The 25,745-nt window shown below is 42.0% G+C and overlaps 1 protein-coding gene across 4 annotated transcripts in view; it reads right to left on the reverse strand.

Annotated features, from left to right (window-relative positions):
- Positions 1-14,250: 14,250 nt before the first annotated feature.
- The window catches only part of ZNF462 (zinc finger protein 462), an 86,877-nt gene continuing 75,382 nt past the window's right edge, over positions 14,251-25,745 (reverse strand). For all 4 annotated transcript variants that reach the window (XM_026049924.1, XM_026049925.1, XM_026049926.1 and 1 more), the window contains 4 exons: positions 22,020-22,243; positions 19,885-20,017; positions 16,196-16,310; positions 14,251-14,897 (listed from right to left, as the gene is read on the reverse strand). In XM_026049924.1, the coding sequence (XP_025905709.1) occupies positions 14,693-14,897; positions 16,196-16,310; positions 19,885-20,017; positions 22,020-22,243 (677 nt within the window). In that variant the 3' untranslated portion in view covers positions 14,251-14,692. The remainder of the gene's footprint in view (positions 14,898-16,195; positions 16,311-19,884; positions 20,018-22,019; positions 22,244-25,745) is intronic.

Raw genomic sequence — 25,745 nt, forward strand, 5'->3', positions numbered from 1 at the left:
GAAGGAAGGAAGGAAGGAAGGAAGGAAGGAAGGAAGGAAGGAAGGAAGGAAGGAAGGAAGGAAGGAAGGAAGGAAGGAAGGAAGGAAGGAAGGAACAGACAGAATGAAGAGAGCATGGAGAGGCTCTTGAGGCTACCAGGGAAGCTCCTCTCACTGATCCAGTTGCCTCATGGCTCCAGGAAAACTTCAAGTCAAGCCCTGAACCATGAAGGAGCAGATYCCTAGCTGGTGTCAGCCAATGCTGGTTCATTAATTCTTCAGAATCTTGTAGGCAGAAAGCACTTTCCCTGTTACTCTGATTGAATTGAGTGACTTCCTGCGGTTTCATGCAAGCTGGACTAGCATAGCCCCAAGCTTCTGCTGAAATATGCAGTACTGCCTTAGGGATAGAGATTCCTAAGTCTTGTTAAAATCAATACCTCAGTATTCCCTAGCTCGCCTGGAAAGTTTTGGCCATGCTTCATGAGTTTTTTTTTAGGATGCAATAAACCGTCTTGCAGAGGGAACATTAATTAGTTCTTCTTCTGAAGTGTCTCAAACATGAAAATCCTTCATGTTATTGTATCTCTGTCTTTCCTTATTGCCAGTAAGAGATTTCTAGCCACCCCAGCCACCCTGGCTAATATTTTATGTAAACCTTGAGTGCAAATCTGATGTTGACATCTTAGAGGATGTGTCAGGTGAGTGTGATTCAAATATTTATTTAATATGAAATTTTATAGAACATTTTGCACTTTTCTCCACAACTCTCTCAAAAGAGGCTCATTTCTTCTTGCTGGAATAGAGCCCATTGTTCTTCTGAGGCTAAAGATAGGCCTTTGCTGTTTTCTTTCAAGTTAGTTATTGGAGGGTGGGGAGCAGAGAGGGAGTTAAGCTTTATTATGCTGCCTTGTCAAAAGGATACAACATTATGCAAAAGGGAATGATGTGAACGAAAAATTGCTTTCTCTTCGATGCACTTTTCCCTCACCGGCATACAGATTTCAAGCCATATCCTTCCTCCACTTTCCATGGCAGATTAGGTTTCAGATAGCTGTGCCTGTTAAACAGCAGGCACACGCAGCACCTTGCTGCTCCAGTCACAGAGGAAGCAGCAATCAGCTTTGCGCTGCCCCCAAAACCTCCAGATTAATGGCACAGGGGGGTGGTGCTGTTTGTCTGTTTTTAAGTCTGTCTTAAGCATGCATTTTATCCCTTTAGTCCTGGAGGAGTCTGTAGCCTGGAATAGGCAGTATTCCCTGGGAGTAAAGTCAGGCGGAGTGTTATATCCACAGATGGGGAAGTAAGGCACAGAGGCACTAAGTGATTTGCCTGGGGTCACGCCGAGACAGGGAGGCTCAGGCTTACAACTCCCGCGTCTTAAACGAAAGACAAACACAGAGGGAGTGCGTGATCCACCAGGAGGAAAGAGGACAGCCGGCTGCTTTTCTCCATGGCTTCACAGAGCAAAACAGAAAACACAGAATTATCCCCCTCCTGACTTGTTTTTCTAGCAGCGCGTCCCTACCTCCCAGCTGCTCGCCTCGCAAAAGCAAGCTACACAGCGGCGTGTTTTCATAGCCAATAAAGTGTATCTGCTTGTGTGTTTATCAGCTCTGAATGGGGGGTCCCTGACGGCCGCCTGTTCCTTGCGCGGTCCGCGGTGGGAAGCGTGCTGCAGACTCCGGGAGAATTCCAGTGTTGAACATGATTAGCTTCCCTACACCTCTGAGGAATACTACCAGGAAATTGCTAACACTGTAAATTGTCTCAAATATGCACTTACTAAAGCTTTTAAAGAGCAATTACTGTATGTTAACTGAACACCAATCAACTGTAAAAACAGCAGTTATGTGGGTTTAATAGGTATATAAAGGAGGAAATCTCATCACCCTGCAATTAATTCTAAATCACATAAAAAGTGTAACTTGTACACTTATTGCTTATTAATACATAAAACATGTACAGCATGTTAAAACATTTAATTAGCACTTATATAACAGGCTAAAAGTTAAGTATCAAATTATTGCTAAAATACTGTTGAGCTCTTCATTAACTACATGAACCAGCCCCCTCAACAGGCAGTGCTCAAGCCATCCTAGCAATTAGGAGCTTTCAACTACCACTCAGTGCTTTCATGTGATCCTGGTCCCATGCTCTGTCAGAGACAACTGTATATTGCCCAATTTGACTGTCTCCAGAATCACAGTAATGCCTGAAGTTCTCAAGAGCTTCAGGAGGCCAAGAACGGACATCATGAAGAGATGCTCCTGAGAAGGACCTTCAGCACAGAACCCTCCAAAGCTCATGTTGATAAATCTGGCCAGTGAAGGAGGTGGCAATGGCAAATCCCAATGTGGAAGATTCATCAACAGCTCTAAGTGCACTAGAAGAAATCAGAATAAATCTGTGGGGAAAGCCAGTGGAAGGTGAGAAAGTTGGTGGTAAACAGCATTTCTGGTGGAAACAGGAGATGGGTGTTTGGCAGAGGCCAAGGAAGAGGGAAGCTGAAACGTGAGAGCTGGAGGCCTCCAGTGCCATCATCCTCAGGAGCAGACGCAGATCTCACAATAGGAGTTTGAAAAGGTAGGACCAGGTGGGGGCTTAGACTTGCCTTGGAGTCAGGGCTGTTACTTACTGGAGACCCCAGAGGTTAGGAAAATAATAGCTGATATGTGTTGCTGGGAACTTTTCAACCAATCACACAGCCTGATGACAGAAGGAAACCACAATGTAGAATTACCCTTTGTTTAGTCTAAATCAGCTGCCAGTATGCACATACACCACATGAAAGATGAAACCTGAACATGTTCCCAGAACGTCTTCCTGAAAAAGCCATCTGCTGCCCAAGCTAACGTTACCATCCTCCCCATTGCAGTGAGTTAAGAAAGGATAAATCCCGTTTTCCAGTCAAGATAACATGCTCACCTCAGCAAAACATCCTAAAGGCTGCCAGGCACAGTCAAGAGATGAGTTCTTCATGGAAGCTCTCAGCTCTTTTGTGGGAAATCTTGGGAAAAGCAGAGGAGCAGGAGGAGTCTGTGCCCAGACAACCTGGCTCCTTACCCTGCATCCATCAACTTTGCCCAACTCCTTGGGCTATGTCGGGGAGTACTTTTCTCATCCATGTAGGGAAACTGAATTGAAGCAACCTCACCAACTTCTTAGAAATATTATATGAAAAAAAAGTAGCATGGCTTTCGCACACAAAGATTTAACTTGAAGCTTTTATACTCTTGATATAGCTATATGAATACACTGACCAAGCTGAGGGATTTAAATACAAGCAGCTGTGGGACTGAGAGGTGGATAGTCCATTCGTCTTGGCAAACTGACTCAGGTCTTCAATAACCATCAGCAAAAGATGTAGGAGTGCTGGCATCATCTTATCTATAACATAACCATGTTAAGTCCTCAGCAAGAGTTTGAACACAAGAAGTTATATAAAGAAAAAAATCACCTTGCAAAAGAAACATATCTCTCCTCTCCCTTGTATCTGAACAGGTTTTCTAAGTCTTCAGAAAGAATGAAAGAAAAAGTTCTCCTTATTATGACAAAGCCTCTTCAAGGCCTTTGTTTTCTTATTCTTATTTGCTAGATTCTGTAATGCCCTATAGGTCCTTCCATGCAGGGGAGCAGATGCTCAGAGCATTTTTTCAGAACTAAACACCTCTTCCATGGTTAGCTTAATTTGGCAGGATCAAGACGTGTGACCCAAGAAGTCCCTTCTGATCTTATTTTCTTATTCTGGCAGAAGAGGAAGGTCTTCAGACTAAGATCCCAGAGAAAAACACAACTTATCAGAATATATCTCCCCGATATAATAGACTTCCCCAAGACAGCAGCATTTCATCATAAATGGAAAGAGTGAAACTTCTCCCTTCTTCAGCAGTAACTCATGACTTGTTTGTCCCTTAGATTGTAGACTTTTCGGTGGAAGGTTTTTGCTTGGTTCATACTCCATCAAGCACAATAAAAACACTTTGGTGGCACATTTTTTTTTTATGTTATTGTCATGCACAAAAATATTACCGTCTGATTCCTGTAAATGTGAATTATTTTCTCTGAATGAGTACAACTGACAAAGGATACTAACATGAAATACTTACTGGATTTGCTGAAACTGTAACTGCCATTAGTGAAAAGAAAAGTGAGAATCCAGTGCTATATATCCTTCATAAACAGGACCTTGAAATGGTGACTGGAGACATTTATAAATAGTTGTAAGTCCTTGTCTGTCACTGCAGTATAAACAGGAATTCAAGTTTAGGAATTCTGAATGTAAGTTTGCACAGCTCTTCCTGCTCAATTTTTTTGAGAGGACTCAAAGTCTAAATATTTTATATCTAATGAATGTTGTTCACAGCACAGAGAATTTARTCAAGAGAGCAATCTCACTACCTTAAAAGAAAAAAGGGAAAAAAAAAAACCAAGCAGCCTGAAGTTGGACACAATCTGGACTAACAAAAATTATGTTGGAAACCTGCTGTTGAAGAAGCAAACAAGATTCCTCGCTGTTCACAGACAGCTAAAGATTTCTGGAAAACTTTGTGGAGAACAAAGCAGTTCAACAACAGAACAGCTGCACAAAGAGGATATTTAGGAACGATGAGTTTAGATGTTCAGATTAGGGATGGAGTCAAGCCACAGAGTTTTGATCAGAGTTCAGACATGCTCTAAGTCAGTTTTCATTTTGACCTACCACAGGGACTGGGCAGTATTAAGCTCGTGACTTCTCCAAGGCATACAGAGAATTTGGATGTGGTAGAAGAGCTGAGACCCAGCTCCAGGCCAGAGACATGAGGCTGCCCATGGGAGCTGGGGAGGAGACCCACGTTGGTGGTCACACAGCAATGGTCACACAGGGATAGAGCCCAGGGGACCCCTCAGTGAMTGCAGGACTTTCCTGCCACGTAAGGTGCAATATAAATAGCTTATTTACTACCTGTTCTTATCAAGTAGCTCTAGAAGAATCACTGCAGCCTTAAAGGCCAGAGTTGGAGCAGATGGGGAGAGGAGAAATGGATTTATTACATCTTGGTGCTGAAAAGAGGTATTTGCATCTTAGCTTTCTTTATCCACTGCTTTGAAGTCTGCAAGGAAAAGTGCTATCTAAGCATGGCTGGTAGTTACAGGTAACCACATGGGCAGGAATTAAGAAGCGAGCTTGCACCACGGCTGTCCAAGTGTGTATTTTTTCTCTTCCATCACTAGCTTTCAGAAGGAAATGTACGTACCCTAGCGATGACCTCAGACATCTGGAAGACGTACACATAATGGCCAGGTCCCAGATACTTAAGTTATCATGCTAAAAAGACAAACAACTTACATATGAAGTTCTCATTATTTGCAGAAAGTATGACTAAAACACAAAATCGATCAGCAAACTGGTAAGGCAGAAATTGACCTAAGTGCCGGAGAAGAGCCTGTTGGTATTGCACCCTTGCCAACTCACTTGCAAACTTTGCTAGTGTTCATACCAGGATGGAGTGCTCTGAAATCCAGTTAGATCATTTTAACTGAGATACATTTGCAGCTAATTTCATTCAAGATTCCCGTTTGGTATTAAAATCAAAGTGATCACCRTTTCCCTGAAAAGATTAACCACTTGTAAGCAAAGTATTTTCCATTGGTGACTGACATCTCTATCTAATCATGCTTTTGTCTGAGCACAGAGTACATAATCATGTAGTTCATGCTCCAGAGTGACACTTACTCCTAGGTCTCCTTTTCCCAGGCCAAGCAGATCTGGCCATAGTGCCCTACTCCAGAAAAACAGAGATCCCATGTGGGAGGCATCCTCTTCTCTGTCTCAAAGAAGTGCCAAAAGCATCCATGTATTTCATCCACTTCTTCATGGAAAAAGAGATTTTCAAAAGGTCAAAAGTGTTCAAGTGCCAAAGGCTCTTCAAAAACCCACCCCAAACATCTAAAATTCCCATTCTACTGTTTCAGTCCTTTAAAACCAAGGAGYCTGCCAAGCAAGTAGTGCATTCACTTGCTTTACCACTGTGTGTGTGTAACTAGCATATTGGTTTGGTGACCTTCATCTCCCATTTCTCCTTTCCATCTTACTCCAAGGCTCTCCTAGGTTGCACAGCATCCCTGTGCACAGCCCACAACTCAGAAAMAGCACCCATTTCATATAAACTAATGGGAAAACAGCTTTTCCTTGTCAGCTTTCCAATTAAATTACATGGGAAGAAATCTAAGTTACAGCATGAATCCCTGCAGAATGAGGTCCTAATTGCTAAACATGTATGTTAAATGGATTAAATAACAATGTACGTTTAATCCATTGGTAAGAATATAATTATTCTTTTGTTGCGGCTGTCAGTTGAGTTAATTACATAGGACATGATATCTACATCAGATCACCTCATGCTTTTGGTGGAGAGGACAGAAGATGAGCCAATTTCTCAGAGCAGGATCAGGCGTGTTTAAATTGATTCACCCCCTAAAGTCATTTTCTGTGAGGGAGCCAAAACAGCACACGTCCTTTTTGTGCTTCCCCTCCAGAAGAGCCTAGAAGGGCTGATGAGGGCAGATAGGAAGATGCTCTTTCTGGTCCCAACCAGAGCCTCGTGGACAGCTCTATTTTTTCCCCTTCTTTCTGTTTTCCCTTGCATAGGGGTGGTGGTTGTGCAGTCCTTGTCTTGCAGATGTGTGACACTGGTGTCCAGTGGGACTCCTTGCTGTCCTCAAGGCAACACCACAGCTCCTGTCGGCTTCACAGTGGCTGGAACTTGTTCCCTGGTTATGGAAGCAATCCCTYGAAAAGAGATGGGAAAGGTCATTCCAGGAACAGCTGGGCCATGTGGGGAGTGAACCTCCTTTCCCGTCTGTCCTCCAAGGCATGCCTAGAGCAACAGCTAGAAATACTTTACAGCTACAGCAAATAGCTCAAAGGCTTTACTTCCTAGCACAGGCAATGTCTTTTTCATGCTGTATGTTTATTTACCTAGGGAAGYCAAATCCCCTCTAGCTTTGCATTATTGCTATTTCTTAAATCACGTGGTTACAATAATAACATAGCTGAGATCCTGAAAGTCTAAGCAGAAGGAAACATTCTCTGGAGATAATATTTAATGTATGTATTGCTTCATGGACCTTATCTTCTAATAATCTGCTGTTTCATATAGACCAAAACTACCAGCTTTCTTACTCCCACATCTCTGGCAGAAGACTTCAATGATCGCAGTTTAAATRACTCCACAAAGATTCAAAGCATCCTTTGACCTAGTAGCTTAGCRGGATTTCCTTTAGTTGCAGAGAAAAGTTAAAATTTCAGTCCAACGGTTTCAACACAAGCTAAATTAATTTGAGACATAGCTGGTAAATACATTTCTCTCTTTAAACACTGGTGAGAGCACAACAGAACAGCTGCAGAGAGACACTTTTCTCTTAGATTTGGAAGTCATGCATGTGCAGTTGGCTAGACTAAGCTAAGCTCTTCATTAATAGAAGTGTAAATTCAATAGAGAATTCATGAATCAAGCTGAGGCATATTTGTTTTTACACAACTGTTCAAAGAGGCAAATTATTTGCAAAGTAAAGGAGARGCATGTCTTTTCTCATCTCAACAGCTGATTTTATTATTTTCCAAAGCATCCTAGCTGAAATGAATCAAATGGAGTTCTTGACAGATTATTTATATGCATGTAAAACTTATTTTATGAACAACATAAAGATAACAGAGACCACATAATCAACTGTGGGGAAGCACTTCTTTTTAGGATAATAAAATAGCCAAAGTATTTTAACACCAGAAGTATTGTACCTGTCATTTCTTACGGCAGAACCCAAAAGTTCAGTAGTATTTAAAACAACATTGACAGAAATAATACTGTAACTGGAGCGTTATATTGGTATATAGCAAAATAAATGTGAAAGAGAGAGGACTCCTTATGCTTCTGAATTTAAGGCATTATCCAAAAGATATCACGATGAGATTTTTGTAAGGCGCAGATTATTCCCTTCCTGGTCATCATAGGATGTTTTGACTCTTTCTTTAAGAGTCAGGACGTTGAACTATGCAGAGAACTGATCTTATCAACTTCCACATTCTGCTAGAGCAAAATATTTCTCAGATGCAGTAGAAGAAATGTAAATAGTGTTACTTATGAAATGTATTATGCAATGAGATTTATTATGCAATGAGATTCTGTTTCTTTTTTTCTTTTTTTTCCCATATTGGCAAAACTTTGGATTCCATTTTCCCAATTGTAACGAGTGAGAGTGTCGGCTCAATCACAAACGCAAAGCAAAAATATAACGTCATGATGCTGGTACTATGCTGTTGGAGGTCTTACTTAATTCATAGTATATTGTGGAAGTGCGGGAGAATGGGAATTATGGATTTCAGATCAGAATTAGTGAAATAATTTTGGCTAAGATGAAATCCACTGATKCAGACAGATATCTACTCCAGTATGACAGCCATTTTCTAGAGGTAAGAGTTGTTTGTTGCTACCTTCCATTAATGATGCATACAAACATCCAGAGAAATCTGTTTAAAAATGTTTTGGTTCTACTGTTCAGTCAAAAATGACCAGATGTAGGACAGGGAAAACGTTACTGTCTGAGACGAGTCTGTGAATGAATCAGAATATTCTTAGAATATTTTACTCCTACAAAACCCAGGGATTTCAATAAATCAGTAATAATTTTTTAAAAAAAAAAAAGTTAAGAAAACACTGAAGAAGTTTATTTTGCAATAGGAAATGTAGTTTCCACCTTCTTGCCAAAAGTGTGATTTTTGGCAGCATTAGATGAGGTTAGTTATGGCTTTGGATGAATCTGAAAAGCAACCAAACATAAAGATACCACTGGACAACTGGGTGGCTTGCTTTAGCACTGCACCACTTTCCCATTAGAAAAGTTTTTCTATTGTTCTGATTTTTTTGTTCTTCTATTATATTCATGTGCACATGTATCTCATGCCTGGTGAACCAGCCTTCCTTCTCTCCCCTCCATCCTTKCAAAGTATATACTATATCTCCACACAAGAGTTAAGTAACTGCAGACACAGCAGGAATGAAAATATCTACAGCTAAGCTCTCCAAACTTCACCTGATTCAAATGGACATCAGCCTTTCTTACCAAGATTTTGGCCAGGATTTTGCTCTTTTACTTATGCCACTAGCCTTACTTTTGGTTTACAGTTAGGCCCTCAACTGTTTTAGGGTCCAGAGAAGAGCAACYARGATGATTAAGGGAATGGAACATCTCTCGTATGAGGAGAGGCTGAGTGAGCTGGGCCTGTTTTCTGTGGAGAAGAGAAGGCTCAGAGGGGATATGATTAATGTGTATAAGTTCAGGAAGGGAGAATGTGGGGAGGAAGAGGACAGGCTGTTCTCACTGGTGGCCAGCGACAGGACGAGGGGTAATGGCCACAAGCTGAAGCATAAGAAGTTCCGTCTCCAGGTGAGGAGGAACTTCTTTACTGTTAGGGTGACAGAGCAGTGGAACAGGCTGCCCAGGAGGTTGTGGAGTCTCCCACTCTGGAGGTCTTCAAAACCCRCCTGGATGCTGCCCTGTGCCCCGTGCTCTAGGTGTGCCTGCTTGAGCAGGAAGTTTGGACTAGATGATCTCTAGAGGTCCCTTCCAACCTTRAATATTCTGTGATTCTGTCATTCTGTGTTTTATCTGAAAGTGGAAAGTGAAAGATGAGAAGSTATCCAAAGTTTTACAAGATGGAGYGTAGCCTTCAAGGCAGAAGTTTGTTCTCCAGACTGCTCAAACTGAACACCCTGGTTCTGGGCAGGGCAGGAATGTGGTGGGAGGGACATTAAGCCTGCAGCAAAAGAAGAAGAGAGGTTTCTACAACATCATATGTCTATCTTTACCTCAAAAACTTTGCTACTSGAGTCCTTTCCTATTCTGGATTATTGCTGCTATTGCTGGTTCTCATGGAGAGAAAGTCCTGTACTGTCAGAAAAGGATCAAAGAAGAAAAACTTCAGGATGAGGGGATGGAGATAAACCTGAGCGCATCATTATCATTATCATTAAACTATACATACATAAACTATATATGCAATTTTGTCCAGGTGTTTTCTTGAAGCCAGGAGAGAAAATCTGGCACTTTAAGAGCAAAAACAGTAATCAAGCATTGGAACAGGCTGCCCAGGGAAGTGGTGGAGTCCCAATCCCTGGCAGTTTTCAAGAAATGAGCAGATGAGGCACTTAGGGACATAGCTTAACAGTCATGGTGYTGAAGGTCTACATTTGTACTCAAAGATCTTGAAAGTCTATTCCACATGTAATGATTCTATGATTCCTTAAGGCTCCTCCTCGAATTATCTGGGCTTCAAACATCAAAATTTCAGATAGACATGGTCGCTTTGCAGACAGTAGACATTTTATGGAAAACTTTATAGCTCTCTAATTCTATAATCCTCACTCAACATGACCTGGCCATCCCTCACTCAAGTGGTGATCCATGACTCCATGGGCAATCGATGGTTTCGGCTGTCCAAATCCTTCTCCATGGAGAAATAGGGTGCATATGGGAAGGCAAGGCAGATTTGAGTCTCCCTTCCCATAGCAACTTCAGCAGAATYGTTGCACCAGCATCCACATGAAACCAAGATCACTGCATGGAGGGAATTCAAGACACCGAGCCTCAAAGCCAAAAGGAAATCTCACTAGCTTACTAGTAATAAGGCAGCAAACATTTACCCAGGCTTCTTAAGAAGAGGAAGATCAATAAGGCTGGGAATATAGTGTGCGCAGAACAACAAATGTCCCACGGCACAGCTGCTCTTTGCGAAGCTGAGGACCATGAGGCTGAAGGCTGCCAGTTACCAGAAGGGGAGTTGGTCTGCAAGGCAGGTAAATAGTGTGAGTAAAGACTCGTTACAAAAACAAAGCAAAAGAAAACAAACACTTTTTCGTTTGGCTCTTCCTCCTCCATTTCCTTTAAACTGTGTTTCAGTTCAACACAGGACTTTCAAGACAGGTGAACTAGCCACTCATGACAGGAAATCAAGGATTGTATTTCAGCTTCACATAGATAATTCTGCCACTGAGGTGAACATGATAAGAACTGTAAAACTCTAGAATTCATCAGTGGCCTTTTAGTTCATTATATAATTTGTTAGTAACTTAGTAACTTATAACAACACTTTGCCTTTTTTAAATCAGTGGAAATGCAGCTTGGGGGTAGAATATACAGTGTGCAAATTATTTGTAGATCTCCCTAACAAATTGTTTCCTAAGACCACAGGAAAAAAAAAGTATCTGAGAGCCTAATGCACGTAAATTTTGTTTTTCTATATAAAGTAAGGGATTAAGTACCCTACTATGAAATACATTTACTAGTGGGGAGAGAGATGAAGAAAAAAAGAAAGTGAATGYATGTAGAGATATGAGATGAGAGAACTTTTCACTTGTGTATCATCCTGTACATTCACTTGTTGGAACTTGGAACTTGTTCTAGTTCCAGTAAAATCAAAAAGTTAAACCGGAAACACACTCTGATTAAAAGCCCTCAGGAACAGAACTCAGACATCTTTCCTATGGGCTTTAAGAAACTATTTTCATGAGGTAAGTTTCAGGAAAGACCCAAAAGTATTATTTTAAATTTTCAGKGGAGAAAGAGAAAATACCATCCTCTCCTTCAGCTTACTTCTATTTGACTATGTGACTATTTGAATTCCAAAAGGTCACCAGATACGGAAGCACACAGTGCCCCAAATAATGCAGAGATTTGGTTGGTATTCCACGGATCAGCCTGTCTCCATCTATTTTCACCTTTTAGGGCAGCCTGCACAATTTCCTCGTTTCTGTGTTTGGGTTCAGGAGGAGTCAGTAGACCATGGCATCATGCCCATGGTCTGTGATGGATGTTGGGTTGATGGGATACTCAAGGTACTTTAAGGATATGCCAGAGATGCATGAGCAGTGGAGAACCACTCCATCCTCGTTGCATATGTCCAAAATTTCCTGTATGAAACCAGGGAGGAAAGAGAGATGTGRTGGAAAAGGGTGCCTTGCTCATTCGCAGAGCTGCTAGCTAAGTCGTGCAGACGTTTCTACAGCACTAAAACAAGAAGCAGAACAAGGAACAGAAAACTCCACACACAGGTACACACTCTTAAAAAGTTTTTATTAATTTTCATTGCTTTTTTTTTTTTAAAAAAAACAAACCCGTCAGTGCAACAGTTCAGTATCCCCTTCCTATCCCCAATCAGTAAGCAGTAATTTAAAAATCAGGAAATACCGAGTGCTGAAGCCAATGGGTTAGCATTTTGCTATTTAGTTCCTTCTGACAAACTCTGAAAAAGTCCTCTGTATAAATTAAACAATGAAAAAAAATGTTATTTTCAATTCTATGTCATTACAGTCAACAGAATCATAATAATGCATCTAAAATGTGTGTCCACAATATATCAGGTTTACATTTTTGGGAAAAGAAAAAAAAAAGAAAAAAAAATATGACATTCTAGGTTTGTTAAAAGGATAATGGTCCCATATTTGTATTAACAGGTTAGCAAAACAAAATCCAATGGATTACAATATTTACATGTTATTTGAAAAATAAAGTAGTGATAAAAGCATGTCACAATCATTTCTTTTTTTTTTTTTTTTTCTTTTTTGTTTTTGGTAACCATTACAAACACCCAATCCAGGTATGGAACTGTTTAAATACATTTGAAATGAAGCCAATTAAAAAACAAATACAGACACAAAATGTGTATTTATATTTGTCCCTCCAATATGTTTTTCACATGACACTCCCTCCCTATTTCAAAAAAATCTAAAACCAAAAAATCAAAAGTAGAAAATATCCCCAAACCCACAACTGATGAATCCTTAAAAACAAAACACCATGCTTCTCAAATAGCACTTATTCCACAAATGCAACATTTTTGCCATCAATTTTACGTGAAGCTCCCTGGGACACCATTTCCTAAGCAGCTTCCTATTTTCCCCCCGCCCCCCTTGCTTCCCCAAAACAAAAAAAAACAAACAAAGACACATGCATTTCTAAAACTAGGTTTCAGTCAAGTACTTTCTACTTTTTGGAAATAAACCTTTTTTTTGTGGTTTTGTTTTTTTCCATTTTTTTTCCTTTTTTTTTTTTTTTTTCTTCTTCTTTTGTTCACAATCAGAACACACCATGGGCGTTAGATCCTGTGTTCTTTGCTTAGGCAAAAAGTCCTGTTGAGTTTGGTAGGCTTTCCACCCAAGAAAAAGCACAGAATCAGCCACTAGGTACGCAGGTTCCTATTCACTCTACGCTGCTCCCCTCATGCTAAAAGCTAAGGAGGAGGAGAAAAAAAAACTAGCAACTCCCGTCCTTAATAGAGTTAAGAGTAGTTCTCCAGGCTCAATGTCATATGTAACTATTTCACCTCCACTTGCAAAAAGATGTGTTAATGGACACCCCTCCCTCCCACCCTACCAAAAAAATGAAAGAAAGAAAAAACACACACCACAGACAGGAGAAAAAAAGGCAGCCAATCTTAATAAAAAAAATACTAGTGTGAGACTGATAGGTGTTAATATGACAAGCAACAGAATAGTTACGAGGACCTACGTGTTTGGCCCGCAAGCTGCATAGCTGTGCCATAAGTTTGGTTCTTTAGTTTTTGTTTTTTTAAAAAAAAAAGAAAGTTAAAACTTCTTTGTTATATCTGTATGTTTAAAATTAACAACAACAGCAACAACAAAAATCTATTCACAAAATCTAGTCTCCTTTCCCTGTCCCTCCCCTTGAAAACAAATATTTGTTTTACATGAGAAACTTAATTGTGCTGTATTTGTAACACCTTAGGCTGATAGAAAGGAAACATRTGGCAAACAAAACGGCACAATCAGTCACATGAAATCTACCAAATTCTAAAATCATAGTTGAATACTAACAAACAGCTTACCTGGAATAAAGGATGACAATTCACAAACAGTTATCTAGGAATTAAAGTCTCTCTCTCTTTTTTTTTTTTTTTTTTTACTAAAATAATTAAAAAAATCACAGTATTTTAAGAAATAAAACCCACACTGGGATTTTAAGCACAATTTGTTTTCCTTTAAAACTCTTCTTCCTCCTTTCACCACCTTGCCCAGCAGTCTCTCTACATTTAACCACAACGACAACAGGTAGTACTGACAAATGCAGAGATCTCCCTTGGTTAATTTTGAGGTACTAGGAAACAGGTGACTGTTTTAAGCAAAGCAGTTTCTGGTTTTTATTTTTTCGTTTTGTTTTTTTTTTTTTGTATTTTTTTCTTAGTTTGTTTTTTTTTCTTTTTTTTTTTTTCTTTTCTAAAGCAGTTGCATTCAGTCTGGAAAAGCGTTATGTATTAAAACTAGAAAAACGCACCCAAATTTGTGCGTTGCAAAGTTATCCCCGGCCCTCCCCATCCCCTGCTTCCATGCTCACGACGCTTCCATTCACCAACAATCTGGGTCTCCACTGCAAAGCACGTTGTGTAATGTAGGAACATGGGGAGTTGTTTCATTAGTCCAAGATGAACATAACTTCCCATTGTCAAGATCCAGAGGAAAGGATGCAGTGATGTAATGGAGCCACTTATACCATCATTTAAATAACTTTAATATACACACACTCACACAGGTACCAGTGCTTTGAAAATAGATCATTCAGTCCTAAAAGCAGCTTTGTTTCTTCCTTCCACCCACCCTGCCCACCCACCCTATCCCCTTCATCACTGTTCAAGTAAGTTGATTAAAATCACACCAAATGCTTATTCGTTTTTGGCCTCTGAGTTCCCTTGGAGAGGTTTGTCAGCAGCTACCACGCAGGCTGCTGCTTCGCTGCTGTGGGAAAAGTCCACCATCATCTTCTCGATGCTCTCCTTATCTTCTACCGGCAGCACGTTGACCGCCTCCTCCACGTCCTCCTTGGGCTGGATGTCCTCGCAGCCCCTGCGCTTGCATTCGTTGAGCGCCCTGCCAAGAAACGACRCAGGAAAGAGAAAATATTATAGCTCAGGTAAAGCTAAAGACACAGGCACGTGACACRGGGTAGGGGTGCAGCTCTCTCTGAAACCCAACAGCCACACTGCGGACATCTCGGGTTCAATAGGACTGGTGGTGGAATGAAGGTGGTAGTGGGACCTGGGCATTTTAGCTTTGAAACCAGATCTTTATTCGTTTGAGGCTTGGGCAGAAAGAGATGAGAGAGAAAAACCTCAATCCTCTCCTTTTCTCTTGTGAACAAGACTCATTAGGTACCCAACAAAGGCACAGGAAAAGAGAGTACTTTTCTCAAAGACTTAATGATCCAATAAAGTGTTTTACAGCATGCTACTTTTCAAGTACTCAGACAAGATAAAGGGTAAGAGAAGTAGTATTTCTCACCCTTCCACAGTCAAGCTGCAATATTGTATTCAAATGTTTTCCACACGTCCGTAATCTTGAGTGAGATCTACTCTTTGAAGAAATTATGGTCAGCAAAGACATCTCTTCTACTGACCAGATCATCATCCAGAGAAGGAAGATGAATGTTCCAGAGATGTCTATCTGTGTCATCCCACAGTATACAGACTGTTATTTATACACAGTAAAGGCAAAGATCTTTGCTATTAACTTCACTGTGGACATTTTAGCGAGAGATCATTCAGATTGATTTTACTTCCCTTGAAGGTCTTGACATTTCTCCACACATAATTCTTTACACTGCTCTGCAAGTTTAGCTGCAAGCATGATAAGATATCGTAAAAATAAAGACAAAAACCCTTAACACAGGAACACTCCTTTTGCTTTCCATCATTTTTCATGCTGCTCCACTGGCAAGCAAAATCAACAGCAGACTTGACTAGCCAAAGTGGTATTCATCCTGAAACAAAGCTTAGGTTTCAKGATCACAGCTAAACCCTGTTTTGTCCATTGTAAGATGTTTCTTTCTCTTTGAGATCTGATTCAGAATTGAAATGTACACGTAATGTGGAGAGAACCACAAGAATTTTGAAGTCATCAGAGCTGCTAGGTTAAACAGAATGGACAAGAACCTCTCTCTACTCAAGGACACCTAATAACAGTCATCCCTACTTGTCGTACACCTGTATTGGCCTTCACCACAGGGCTTTCCCTGGGAGGAGAGAAATAGCTGGTGGAATCACAGAATGGTCGAGGTTGGAAGGGACATGTAGAGATTATCTAGTCCAACCTTGCTGCTCAAGCAGGGAACATTCAGAAGACGTGTCGTTCCTTTTGGCAGTTCAGCTAAGGAGTCTCAACCAACTTACATGCCGTGTCTCAGCACGTGTCGCTCCCACTCGGAGCCCTCCGTGAACGACCGGCCGCAGAACTCACACGGGAAGCGCTTCTCCAGAGGGCCGCTGCCAGGAAACATCATGGGATCTGCAAAAGGACACACACCTGCTGTGAGCACGACAGTACCAGCACAGGGAGGGAGCCTTTTCTTGCCCCTTTTTGTCAAAGACAAAAAAAAATATCCTTGAGAATCAAAAGCAGATCCTCATCAACTCATTCACTAGAGGTGTTAGCAGAGATGTAGACCCCTCCTCCACAAAGCCAAGTGACACTGCTGGTCACAAGTCCCATCCTAACTCCCAAGACATCTCCACAAAAAAGGTGTTCAGAGTTACTACTTGCTGTCCTTGTATTTGAACAAAGAAAGAAACTGTGGAGCTTTAATTCAAACCCACCTCTGAGAGACRTTTAGTGTTGAAATAGCCTCAACGCAACCCACAAAATCCCACTTGAGTCTGCCTTTAATTTTTAAAATTGGTAGAGCAAATTTAAGGAAAGAGAGAGATTTGGTATACTGAACATATAATCCTCATACAAAGGAGACATCCCCTCATCATGAAGTCTCATGAGCTGGAGAATATCTCTGGCAGTCCTGTAACTGCATAGGTGTTTCAGCCCATCCTCATCTTTTATACAGGATGCTTGAGGCCTCATTTGCAGAAGTGTCAAGCACCTAAGTAATAGAAGTGAAGTCCCTGGCAGCTGAGGGAGCAGTATTTATGAAAGCCAAACCCCATGTGAACAGAGTCAGCTTTAACAAAAGATGAAACATTTTCTTACAAATTAAGAAGATCACCGCACAAGCCATTAAAAATAATTGCATGGACTATCTCACTTGATTCTTTTTGCTGGAAATGAGACAGCACCATCTGCTCAGAGCATTAATTCCTTAGCAGGGATTATCTTAAGCAAGAAATCAACAGAATGTCCTTCTGACTCCTCCCAAACTACATAATAAAAGAGATTTTGCTTCATTTCAGTTCTGGTCTCTGCTCACTTGGTTTCTTCACTCTTAATTTTATTTTGTTCAGGATCAGCCTATGAAATTAAAACTGCGCACAYACATTATCACTGTAAGTTTCATAAAGGTATTTTGCAACACATTTGCCACTAATTAGCCTTCAATAAAGTTCAAATGCTTTATACCATTTTTTTCTCTTCCCTCTTAAAAAAAAAGTTCAATATTTCTTAGTTCTAGTGAATTATAATGGAGTTAAACATCACAAAGTAAGGTAGTGTACCTATAAGAACAGCAGAAAGTAAGTCAATGATCCTACTTCGTTTACACCCAGAGTTTAATACCATATGCCCACTACAAATTTTAAACTACCACCACAATACTAGTCATGGTAGAGGGGCAAACACCTACAGAGGACACAAGTTGTGCAGACAACATTTGCTTGTCTGTGTGGGAACACACCTACCCCATAGCACACAATAGGAAATTTATTCCGGGCCTACACAGGGGAGAGACATTGCACAATGGGGCTGCTTTGCTCAAGTGGATAGGGTGGCTTCCTGCAGCTCCCATTAACATCCACCATCCCTTCACAAGACTTGAAGGGATGTTTCTTGAGCAGCTTTGTTTCCAGGTCTGTGAATACGGATGGCTCTCCTGGAAGTGCATCAGGACCTGCTCCTCCCTGCACAGACACCTGATCTCTCTGTGTACTTTCCTGCATCACATGCACAATCCTTTATTTTTGCCCACTGCAGAAAAATAACCCTCAATTCAGGTTTCTGGTAAGAACAAGATACAAAGGTCAGCACAGGAGGCCTGTCTGGGACACATTCCTTAGCAAGGGCAGCTGTTCTCTTCATGGAGCATGCCGGGCACCCTCTTTTTTATCCCCCTTCCTCCTCCTCCTCCTCCTCCTCCTCCTGTGTCCGTATGCTTTCTGCTCTCCTTTATTAGGTGCCTCCTCTGCCCTTCTACCAGCTCAGCCCCGCTCAGGAGACGTGCCCATAGGATGAGCTTTGCTGGGTATCCTGAGAGCCCCTTTGGAGAAGCGACACAGTCATCTCTGTGCCCTCGGGGCTGTGAACACCCGCCCGGAGTCTCATGTGGTGAATCTAGGGGTCTGACCCCCAGGAGGAAAACCAGGCTGAAGCCACAGACTTGGGGGGCTCTGTCTGCGCTCGCATCCAGGTGCACGGTGCTCCGAGCAAATCCGGCTTCCCACTAAGACCACGAAGGCTCCAATTGACACAGGCGCCCAAGTGGTGCTGGGATTAGGTGGTTTGATGTGGTGTGAAGGCCATGACAGCTCTAGGCGCTGTGACAGGCCGTGTTTAACAGCACGGTGTGGTGCGGTTCCTTGGCTTTGGAAAACATCCACTGGGAGAAGATGTTGTCAACAGAGGGCTTTGCATCCAGCCATGCATTCAGCTCTCTGCATTACTGGGATATTGCTACATTTTCATAATAAAGGTCAAGAAAACAAGCATTAAAACATAAATTATTTCCCAAATAACTCACTTTCTTTCTTATTTAAATAAAAGTTGTCACCAGGTGCACATGAAGTGCTAGTGACAAGCACTGGCAGAATTTTATGTTGCAGTGACACTAAGCAAACATCAAGGCACYGGATGCTGAGGAAGGTAATGGCATCACCTAATCCCCTCCTGCTTTGTAAGCTACCTCTGAATCTAGAAATCTAGATTTCCCAAAGTGTGAAGAGCTTCAGGAAGACACATTTTATTTTGCAGACAACTCTTGGTTGAGTTTGAAATGACTCCATTGCAAATGGAAGCTTTAGGAGGAAAAATGGAAACAAGTCCTCAGTTAAGCCCATAGAAACTTGGAGAACTGCAGTTCTGAGCAGCAGGAGGGTGGGTGATCACTCCAGCCTTGAGATGGGGCCTCACAAGGCTCAAGAGCAGTGAACATACTGTGCTTGCTGGACTGATGCACCAAGGCAGGTTGTGACAATATGCACTTGAGACCAGAGACTTGCAGTGAGTTGTTTTTAATACGGGAACATGGTTTTATTCAGAGAACTTTTCCTTTTGCCCCTCCGCTCAGCCAGCTTTGACTGGGCCCTATTAGCAAGCTTGTGGCCGAGCCTTGCTGTACTCAGGGGGATTAGTCATAGTCATAAACTTAGGCACATACTTAAGAACACAACTGAGGAGTGATCYGAAGGTGGGGCATGGATCTACTGCGGCCCTGGAGCTGCCAACTGCAAAGACAGGACTGACTCCCTCTGAGAGGGAAGGAATGCTGAGCACATAGTTAAGAGTAACAGTCCAAAAATAAGTTTGGCCACGACCCTTCATCCTTGCTTGAACAGTGCCAAGTTAAGGAGCTGAAAGTGGGTTACCAACACAGAAAATCTGACAGACCATTGAAATACTGCACTTACGTAGTTTCCAAGCCCTGATAGATATTATCAGTATGGACAGATAAGTCACAGATGCTATCTGCATTTTCTCATAGTATGTATTTTCTTAACAGACAGAAAACTTGTAGTAAGGATTAGAAACACGAGATTCCCCCAGGAACAGTGTCCTGACAAAAGCCCCATTCTGCTCCTGCTGGCATGCTGCATGACTCTACAGGAATGTGCTGCAGAGTCAACAGCTGACCTTGCTTGGTGGGACTGGTGGGGCATGTTGCAATCCATTAAAAAAAATTAAAAAATAAAATGAAAGGACTGACCTCTCTCTTCAGCCTTGGGGCTCAACTCCTCGTCTTTTTCTTCCTCGTCACTGCTGGAGCTTTCTGTTTTCCCCTTCATCTGCTCCAACTGATCCAAGTTCACCCGTCCAACCAGCTCAAAATTACGGCTCACCTTTGAAAGGAGCATTTTGGTCAGCAATTAGCACCATCAAGAACTGTGCAGAAAAATTACCTTATATGCAAATCGAAATCCAATATGTCCCCAAATCCTCTTCTACAGCTACAGGTGACATGCAGGCAGCCAGTCAAATTAGCACTTCTTTTCAATGATAACGATCTTTCTTTCTCTTTTTATACTGCATTTATCAATCCTGCATTTCAAAACTGAAAGCCATTCAATAACTACTCCAATTCCTTCCTCTTTTTGAGGAATTAGAACTAAAACAGTCCAAGAAAACCACCCCACGCAGCATTAAGCCACTGTGATCAAACATTGCTATTGCACACCATCACTTAAGGAAAATCCTTGTGGATGGTTCACGCATGAAAGGATAGGTCCTCCACTAAGCACACAGCTGCTGTGTGCTACATACACTTTCACTCATTAATAACAGATTAATTTKCATTATGAAGGACTGCAAAGTGCTTTGCAAACCGATATACAGGCTATAATGGGGACACTTCACCCAGCAGTCAGACTCGGCTAACCCTCGGGTGAAATACACCAGCTTTTTACAGCCCACAGCAGCAGTATGAGATCTGGGAAGGTCAGGAACACCGCTCTGCCCAGCAGGAAGAGCAGAGCAGCAGCCCAGATTTACTGTAGAGGTGGAGAGTCTGGAGCATGACCAGGACATTAGGGCTGATACTCGCTGGACGACAAGCACTCTCTAAGCTCATTGATCACTGCTGGGCAGGATTTGGGATTTATCTTTCAGGAGGAAACAACGCCAGTCCTCCAGCAGCACAGGCACCGAGCCACAGAAGCAGAGAGGATGGAGAGGGAGGGACGAGTGCAGCACTGCAACTCCTGCAAGATGCTGAGCAAAATGTCAGCRCCACCAATTAGGTTTTATCCCTCCGCAGGAGATGGAAGGGGAATGTGTCTAAGGAGTGTGCGGCTCTTCCCAGGCTAATGTACCTGAAGCCAAAGAATGGGAAATGTTGCATCCTTGATAACCGAGGGCCCTTGCCATGGTGACTGGGAGACGTGGAACATCTTGGGCACTATGAGAAGTGCAGAAAGATCCTCAAGGAGTAATGAAGAGGGCAGATGGACAAAAGGGGCCAATGTAAGCTCACAGAGCTCATTTTTTAAATGCAGTGAAATAGTTTTTAAGTGTGAAAAGTTTCGATGGGTCTTTTGATGCTAATTTTATCAATATACATTTGTTTGTAGGAAATTGTCATTCAGTCAATGAATTTGAGTTTCTAGAGAGGAATGAAGCAGTTCAGCTCCAGTATCTGAAGACAAATAGCTGCCTCCCTAGGAACTGCAGTAAGAAAGTATTCTGATAAATACTACAAAAATGTATCTCGGTTCTAGAACTTATAATATRTTTCTCACATAACAACACAGCTACAATAATTCAGAGTTAACAGCTGTCTGTGGAAAGCCTCTCAAGGAGTTCCCCAAGACTGGTTCAGGTCTGTACTCAGGGACTCCACACAAACACCAAAGCAGCCTTAACTTTGGACCTGGTTATACTTGCTGTTTATCTTTCCCTTGTTAATGTAAGCAGGGATGTATTGCCCTCTTTGTTATTAAAATATGCATGGCATGTCACGTTGCTGAAGTTGCCAGAGTCCTCTGGCTTTTAGAAAGGCTAAATCACACAGCCTTAATATTGTTCCTCAGCTTCTTTTTTTTTGCCTTTTCTTTAAATAAACTTAGCATATGCAAGCGTCTTTTCCAGATAACCATACTTTGCAGCCAGTTCTGGTCACTCTGAACAGCTTTAGAAATACTCAGTCTTTTTTGGAAGAAGAAAAAAGAAGAATATACTCTCTACAGAAAGTGAAATCCAGCATCRGAGCGAGTAGATTCCGAGTTTTACGGAATCCAAGTTTTATGGGGAAAAAAAAAAAAAGCAATCAGAATTCAAACAGATGTAAACTAAGTATAGCAATTGCAAGGAGTAGACTGTTACAGATTAAAGCCAATAGGATGTTACCTTGTGCTCATCCCGCAGGTGAGCATCCAGCTCCTCGGTGTGTTTGGTCTCGTAGTAGCAGAGTTGGCATTTGTAAGGTTTCAGTTCATTGTGCTTCTCTATGTGCTGCTGCAAGCTCTCGTCGCTGGAGCAGGTAAAGGTACACTTATCACAGCGGAAAACGACTCCCTGCAAGTACTTGGACAGTTTGGAGCGACAGACTTCGATGGGAACAACCCGCTCTTCTGTGGGGAGAGGATAACATTTGCTTAGAAAATTTTACAGAATGTCAGGTAATGTGTCAACCACCAGCCTGGGAAGCACCACCCACACAAGAGATAGGACCTGCCATATGGTTATTCGCAATTGGGCTGAAACYAACTCCTCCTTGTCCTGCAAGGACAGAGTTAATCCTTCAAGGCTACCAGTGCAGGTGTCCTCACTAATGCAAGTGCGCACTGGGTGAAGGGAATGGAGGTTCTGGGGGCAAACAAGACTAGATTCCAACCGTGAGTCAGAGTAGCAGGGCCTGGGAACACMAAAACAGCTATAAATCAGACAGATCAGCAGTCTACTCTGGTTCAGGACTCGATGGCAGCTAGCAACGGCTGATAGAAACGTAATAAACTTGGAATCTACAGGGCGATTCCCAGTGCATCGTCCTCCCAGCTTTCTAAAAGCCATGGTTGGCATCCCAGCCACTCCCTCGGAAGCTCCTCAGTGGGGTTRGAGCTGGCAGAAACTCCCAATCCACCCTCTGCTTTTAAGCAGCTCTGGTTCAAAACCTCCACACGTCACTTCAGATTATGGCTACAAGCACGTACTGAAAAAGCTCTTGCTAACTATTTTAGGCCCCCCCACCTCTCCCACAAAACACAGATATTTAGGAAAGCGGCAATTAATTTCCATGTTGCCAGTGAAATTGCCAGAATCCTGACACATTTAGCACTTGTCAGCTGTGGTTGCCCAAGCTGCAGGCACAAGTGAACCCCCAGATTCAACCTTCCAGGACAGGGTCACCAGGAGGCCCCTCACTACGGGCTTCTGCTCCTCGGATGGCCTCTTGAACTGGAAGACTGGAATTTAGTCCTGTTATTCCCTACAGATCGCAGACTAAAGGAGGAGTTTGATCTTACTCACACAGGTCATCACTAACGAAAAAAAAAAAAACCCAAAACAGGCCTGAGTCTCAGGTCGCAGACATGAAGTGAAGGAGGCCTCGCAAGGCAGGGATCTGAGACAGTGGTTCCCTTACCTCATCAAGGACAACAACATCCAAAGAGCTACGGGAATGCAGATTCCCCTTTGGTTTCTCTAAGGTGGTGAAAGCTCTAACGAATCATTCACCTCTGCCCAATCCATGTCTCGCCACTGCCCTAGAGATTTTCTCACCGCCCATCTAAATATCCCATCCTCTTCAGCTTCTCCATGAACACAAAAGTTACCTTATTCCACAACTTCCTCTCTGTCAGCTTCAAAATGGATTTTTTCCCCAAAGCTCTGACAAAAATGTAGCTCTGAGTACCTGAGGTTCTTTTCTACACCAGCAACAGATTCTGTAGCTTTTAAAATGCCAAGTTGTGGCCATTTGGGGTGGGGGTGGGTGGAGAAATAGGGTCTAAGAGATAACAGAATGTAAAGCTGTGATTCTAAGGTCAGAAGAAGGCTTTTTTAGATGCTTTTTACAGCTGTGTGCCTTTGGACTCACGGATGTAGGCAACTTGTTCTTAAAAAGTGGGAAAAAAAAAGCCAAATGAAGATTTCCAAAAGAGAATTAATCTAAATATTTGAAAATTCTTTTTATTTTCCCCTCTGCAATCTATGCAAATGGCATAGATTAAGAGAAAAAAAAAACAAAAAAAAAAACACTAAACATGGGACAAGGTTTTATCTGTCACTCTAGAGTGAAATACCATTTTCTAATTTCTATCTACAAAACCTGTTATTTCACAGATAACCAACCAATGAGCTCTCCCAAAAATGAGAGGCAGCATAATAACAAGAAAAAGATATGGTAAACATAAACAGGATTTCACTTTTACGAGGTAATTAATGTTTTAGAACAACTTTTACATACATGTGTGTGCTGCTGTGAGCTTCCTCCGGACAACGATTTGGAACCTGCAGGCTGATCTGGATCCAGAAACTCACATTGTGCAGGGTGATGCTCTAACCTCTGACCATTCTACCAGCCACCATTTGCACCCACAAAGCTCTCTAAATTTAGCTGTTCACTTAGAACTCACCATATCCGGGCAAATGACAAAATTTCAGTGAACCCTTTAAGTTCTCTGCACTAACTGGAAGCTTTAGCTTCCTTCTCCATGTGCAAACTTCAAAGTTCAGCAGTATCTAAACAAAAGACTACTGTATGTGCCTTGTAAAAAGGATGGATTTTATTGTGCAGCAATGTAGCAAGAGGTGTTAAGACAAAGGAAGAAAAAGCCACAAATAAACAAAAAAGCTCACCTAAAAGGCATTACCTCTGTTTAAGACATCCAAAACTTAGTTAGAATTGAAATTTTCAAGCTTAKTCTAATATAGACCAGAGCAAAGGAAAAGCTACTAATACACTAGGTATTTGCTGTACAGTAATTTAAAGAAGACAAATACACTTTCCTTGTGGCACAAAAAAGCCCATGACTCTACTAGTCCTTCATTATAAGGAACAATCTTTAACCAGCAACACACCACAGCAGACATAAGTACCTTCCTTTCCTTAAATGAAAACCGAAAACAAACTTAACTGTCCTGCTATCCAAGTTAAGACCAGTTATTCAGTAATACATGTTGTCTGCACGCGTGCATTTTTTGCCTGTAATCAATGTGCATCCAGGCTACAGGCACAGTTCTCAAGTGTTTGTGCTCCAGGACTAAAAGCAAGCAAAGCAGAGGGGTTCATGTACCAAGCTGTGTGTAGAAAGGGTAATGCCAGAAATACCCACCTGCAGGGAACCAGTATACAAGAGAGATYTGGAAGATCTCAGGATGTGGGCTAAGCAGAATATGTGACCCTTCTACATGGAAGTTACTACACCAAAGAAATGGGTGCTACCTCTGTGAAGTGGAAGATCAGAGTTTCTATTTGCACCAAGAAGGGAGTAAAACAGTAGAAGAAAAAAAGAAAAACTCCCAAGGGATTTTAAAACAGACCTAATATTGACCTTGGAAGCACTGGAAAAATACTGACTTCGACATGTGGGATGGGAAAACATGATGGAATGGATATCAAAACCTGACTGCATTGTCCAGGCTAAGGGAAATGCCACGCTCTCTGCCAGGCAAGGGGCAGGAGCTCACCCAGGAGTCCTGTGTGAAAGGATCAGGAGCAACCGGAGCACAACTGGTGAGGAGGAACCTCAGAGGATCCTTCGCTCTCCTCCTGCCCCTGTAGCACTCTCTGAACGTGCCGAGCCTCTCGGGCTCGATGCCCCAGGGGGCAGCTCGAGCGGCCTTCACACCACCCTTGTGAGGCAGAAGAGGTGACACAGTGAAGAAGGATTTTGGAGCCATCCTGCCGGCCTTCACCCTAAAACAGGAAGCACCTTCCTTGCTTAATTATTTCCTCACAAGCCATGCAGTCTTTTACCTTATAATGCATTAGCCCAGTAAAAGTCAACTCCTGTAGCTGCTCCCTAAGAGACAAATACACTCTTCACTCYGCCACAGGGACCACAGCTTGAGACTATTGCATGTTTTATCAGTGTAATGGTTATAAACAAGGAAGGCAACCTCAGATTATGTTCT

This window comes from Nothoprocta perdicaria, unplaced genomic scaffold (assembly GCF_003342845.1).
Source record: "Nothoprocta perdicaria isolate Ctin4 unplaced genomic scaffold, notPer1 scaffold_63, whole genome shotgun sequence".
Taxonomy (NCBI): domain Eukaryota; kingdom Metazoa; phylum Chordata; class Aves; order Tinamiformes; family Tinamidae; genus Nothoprocta; species Nothoprocta perdicaria.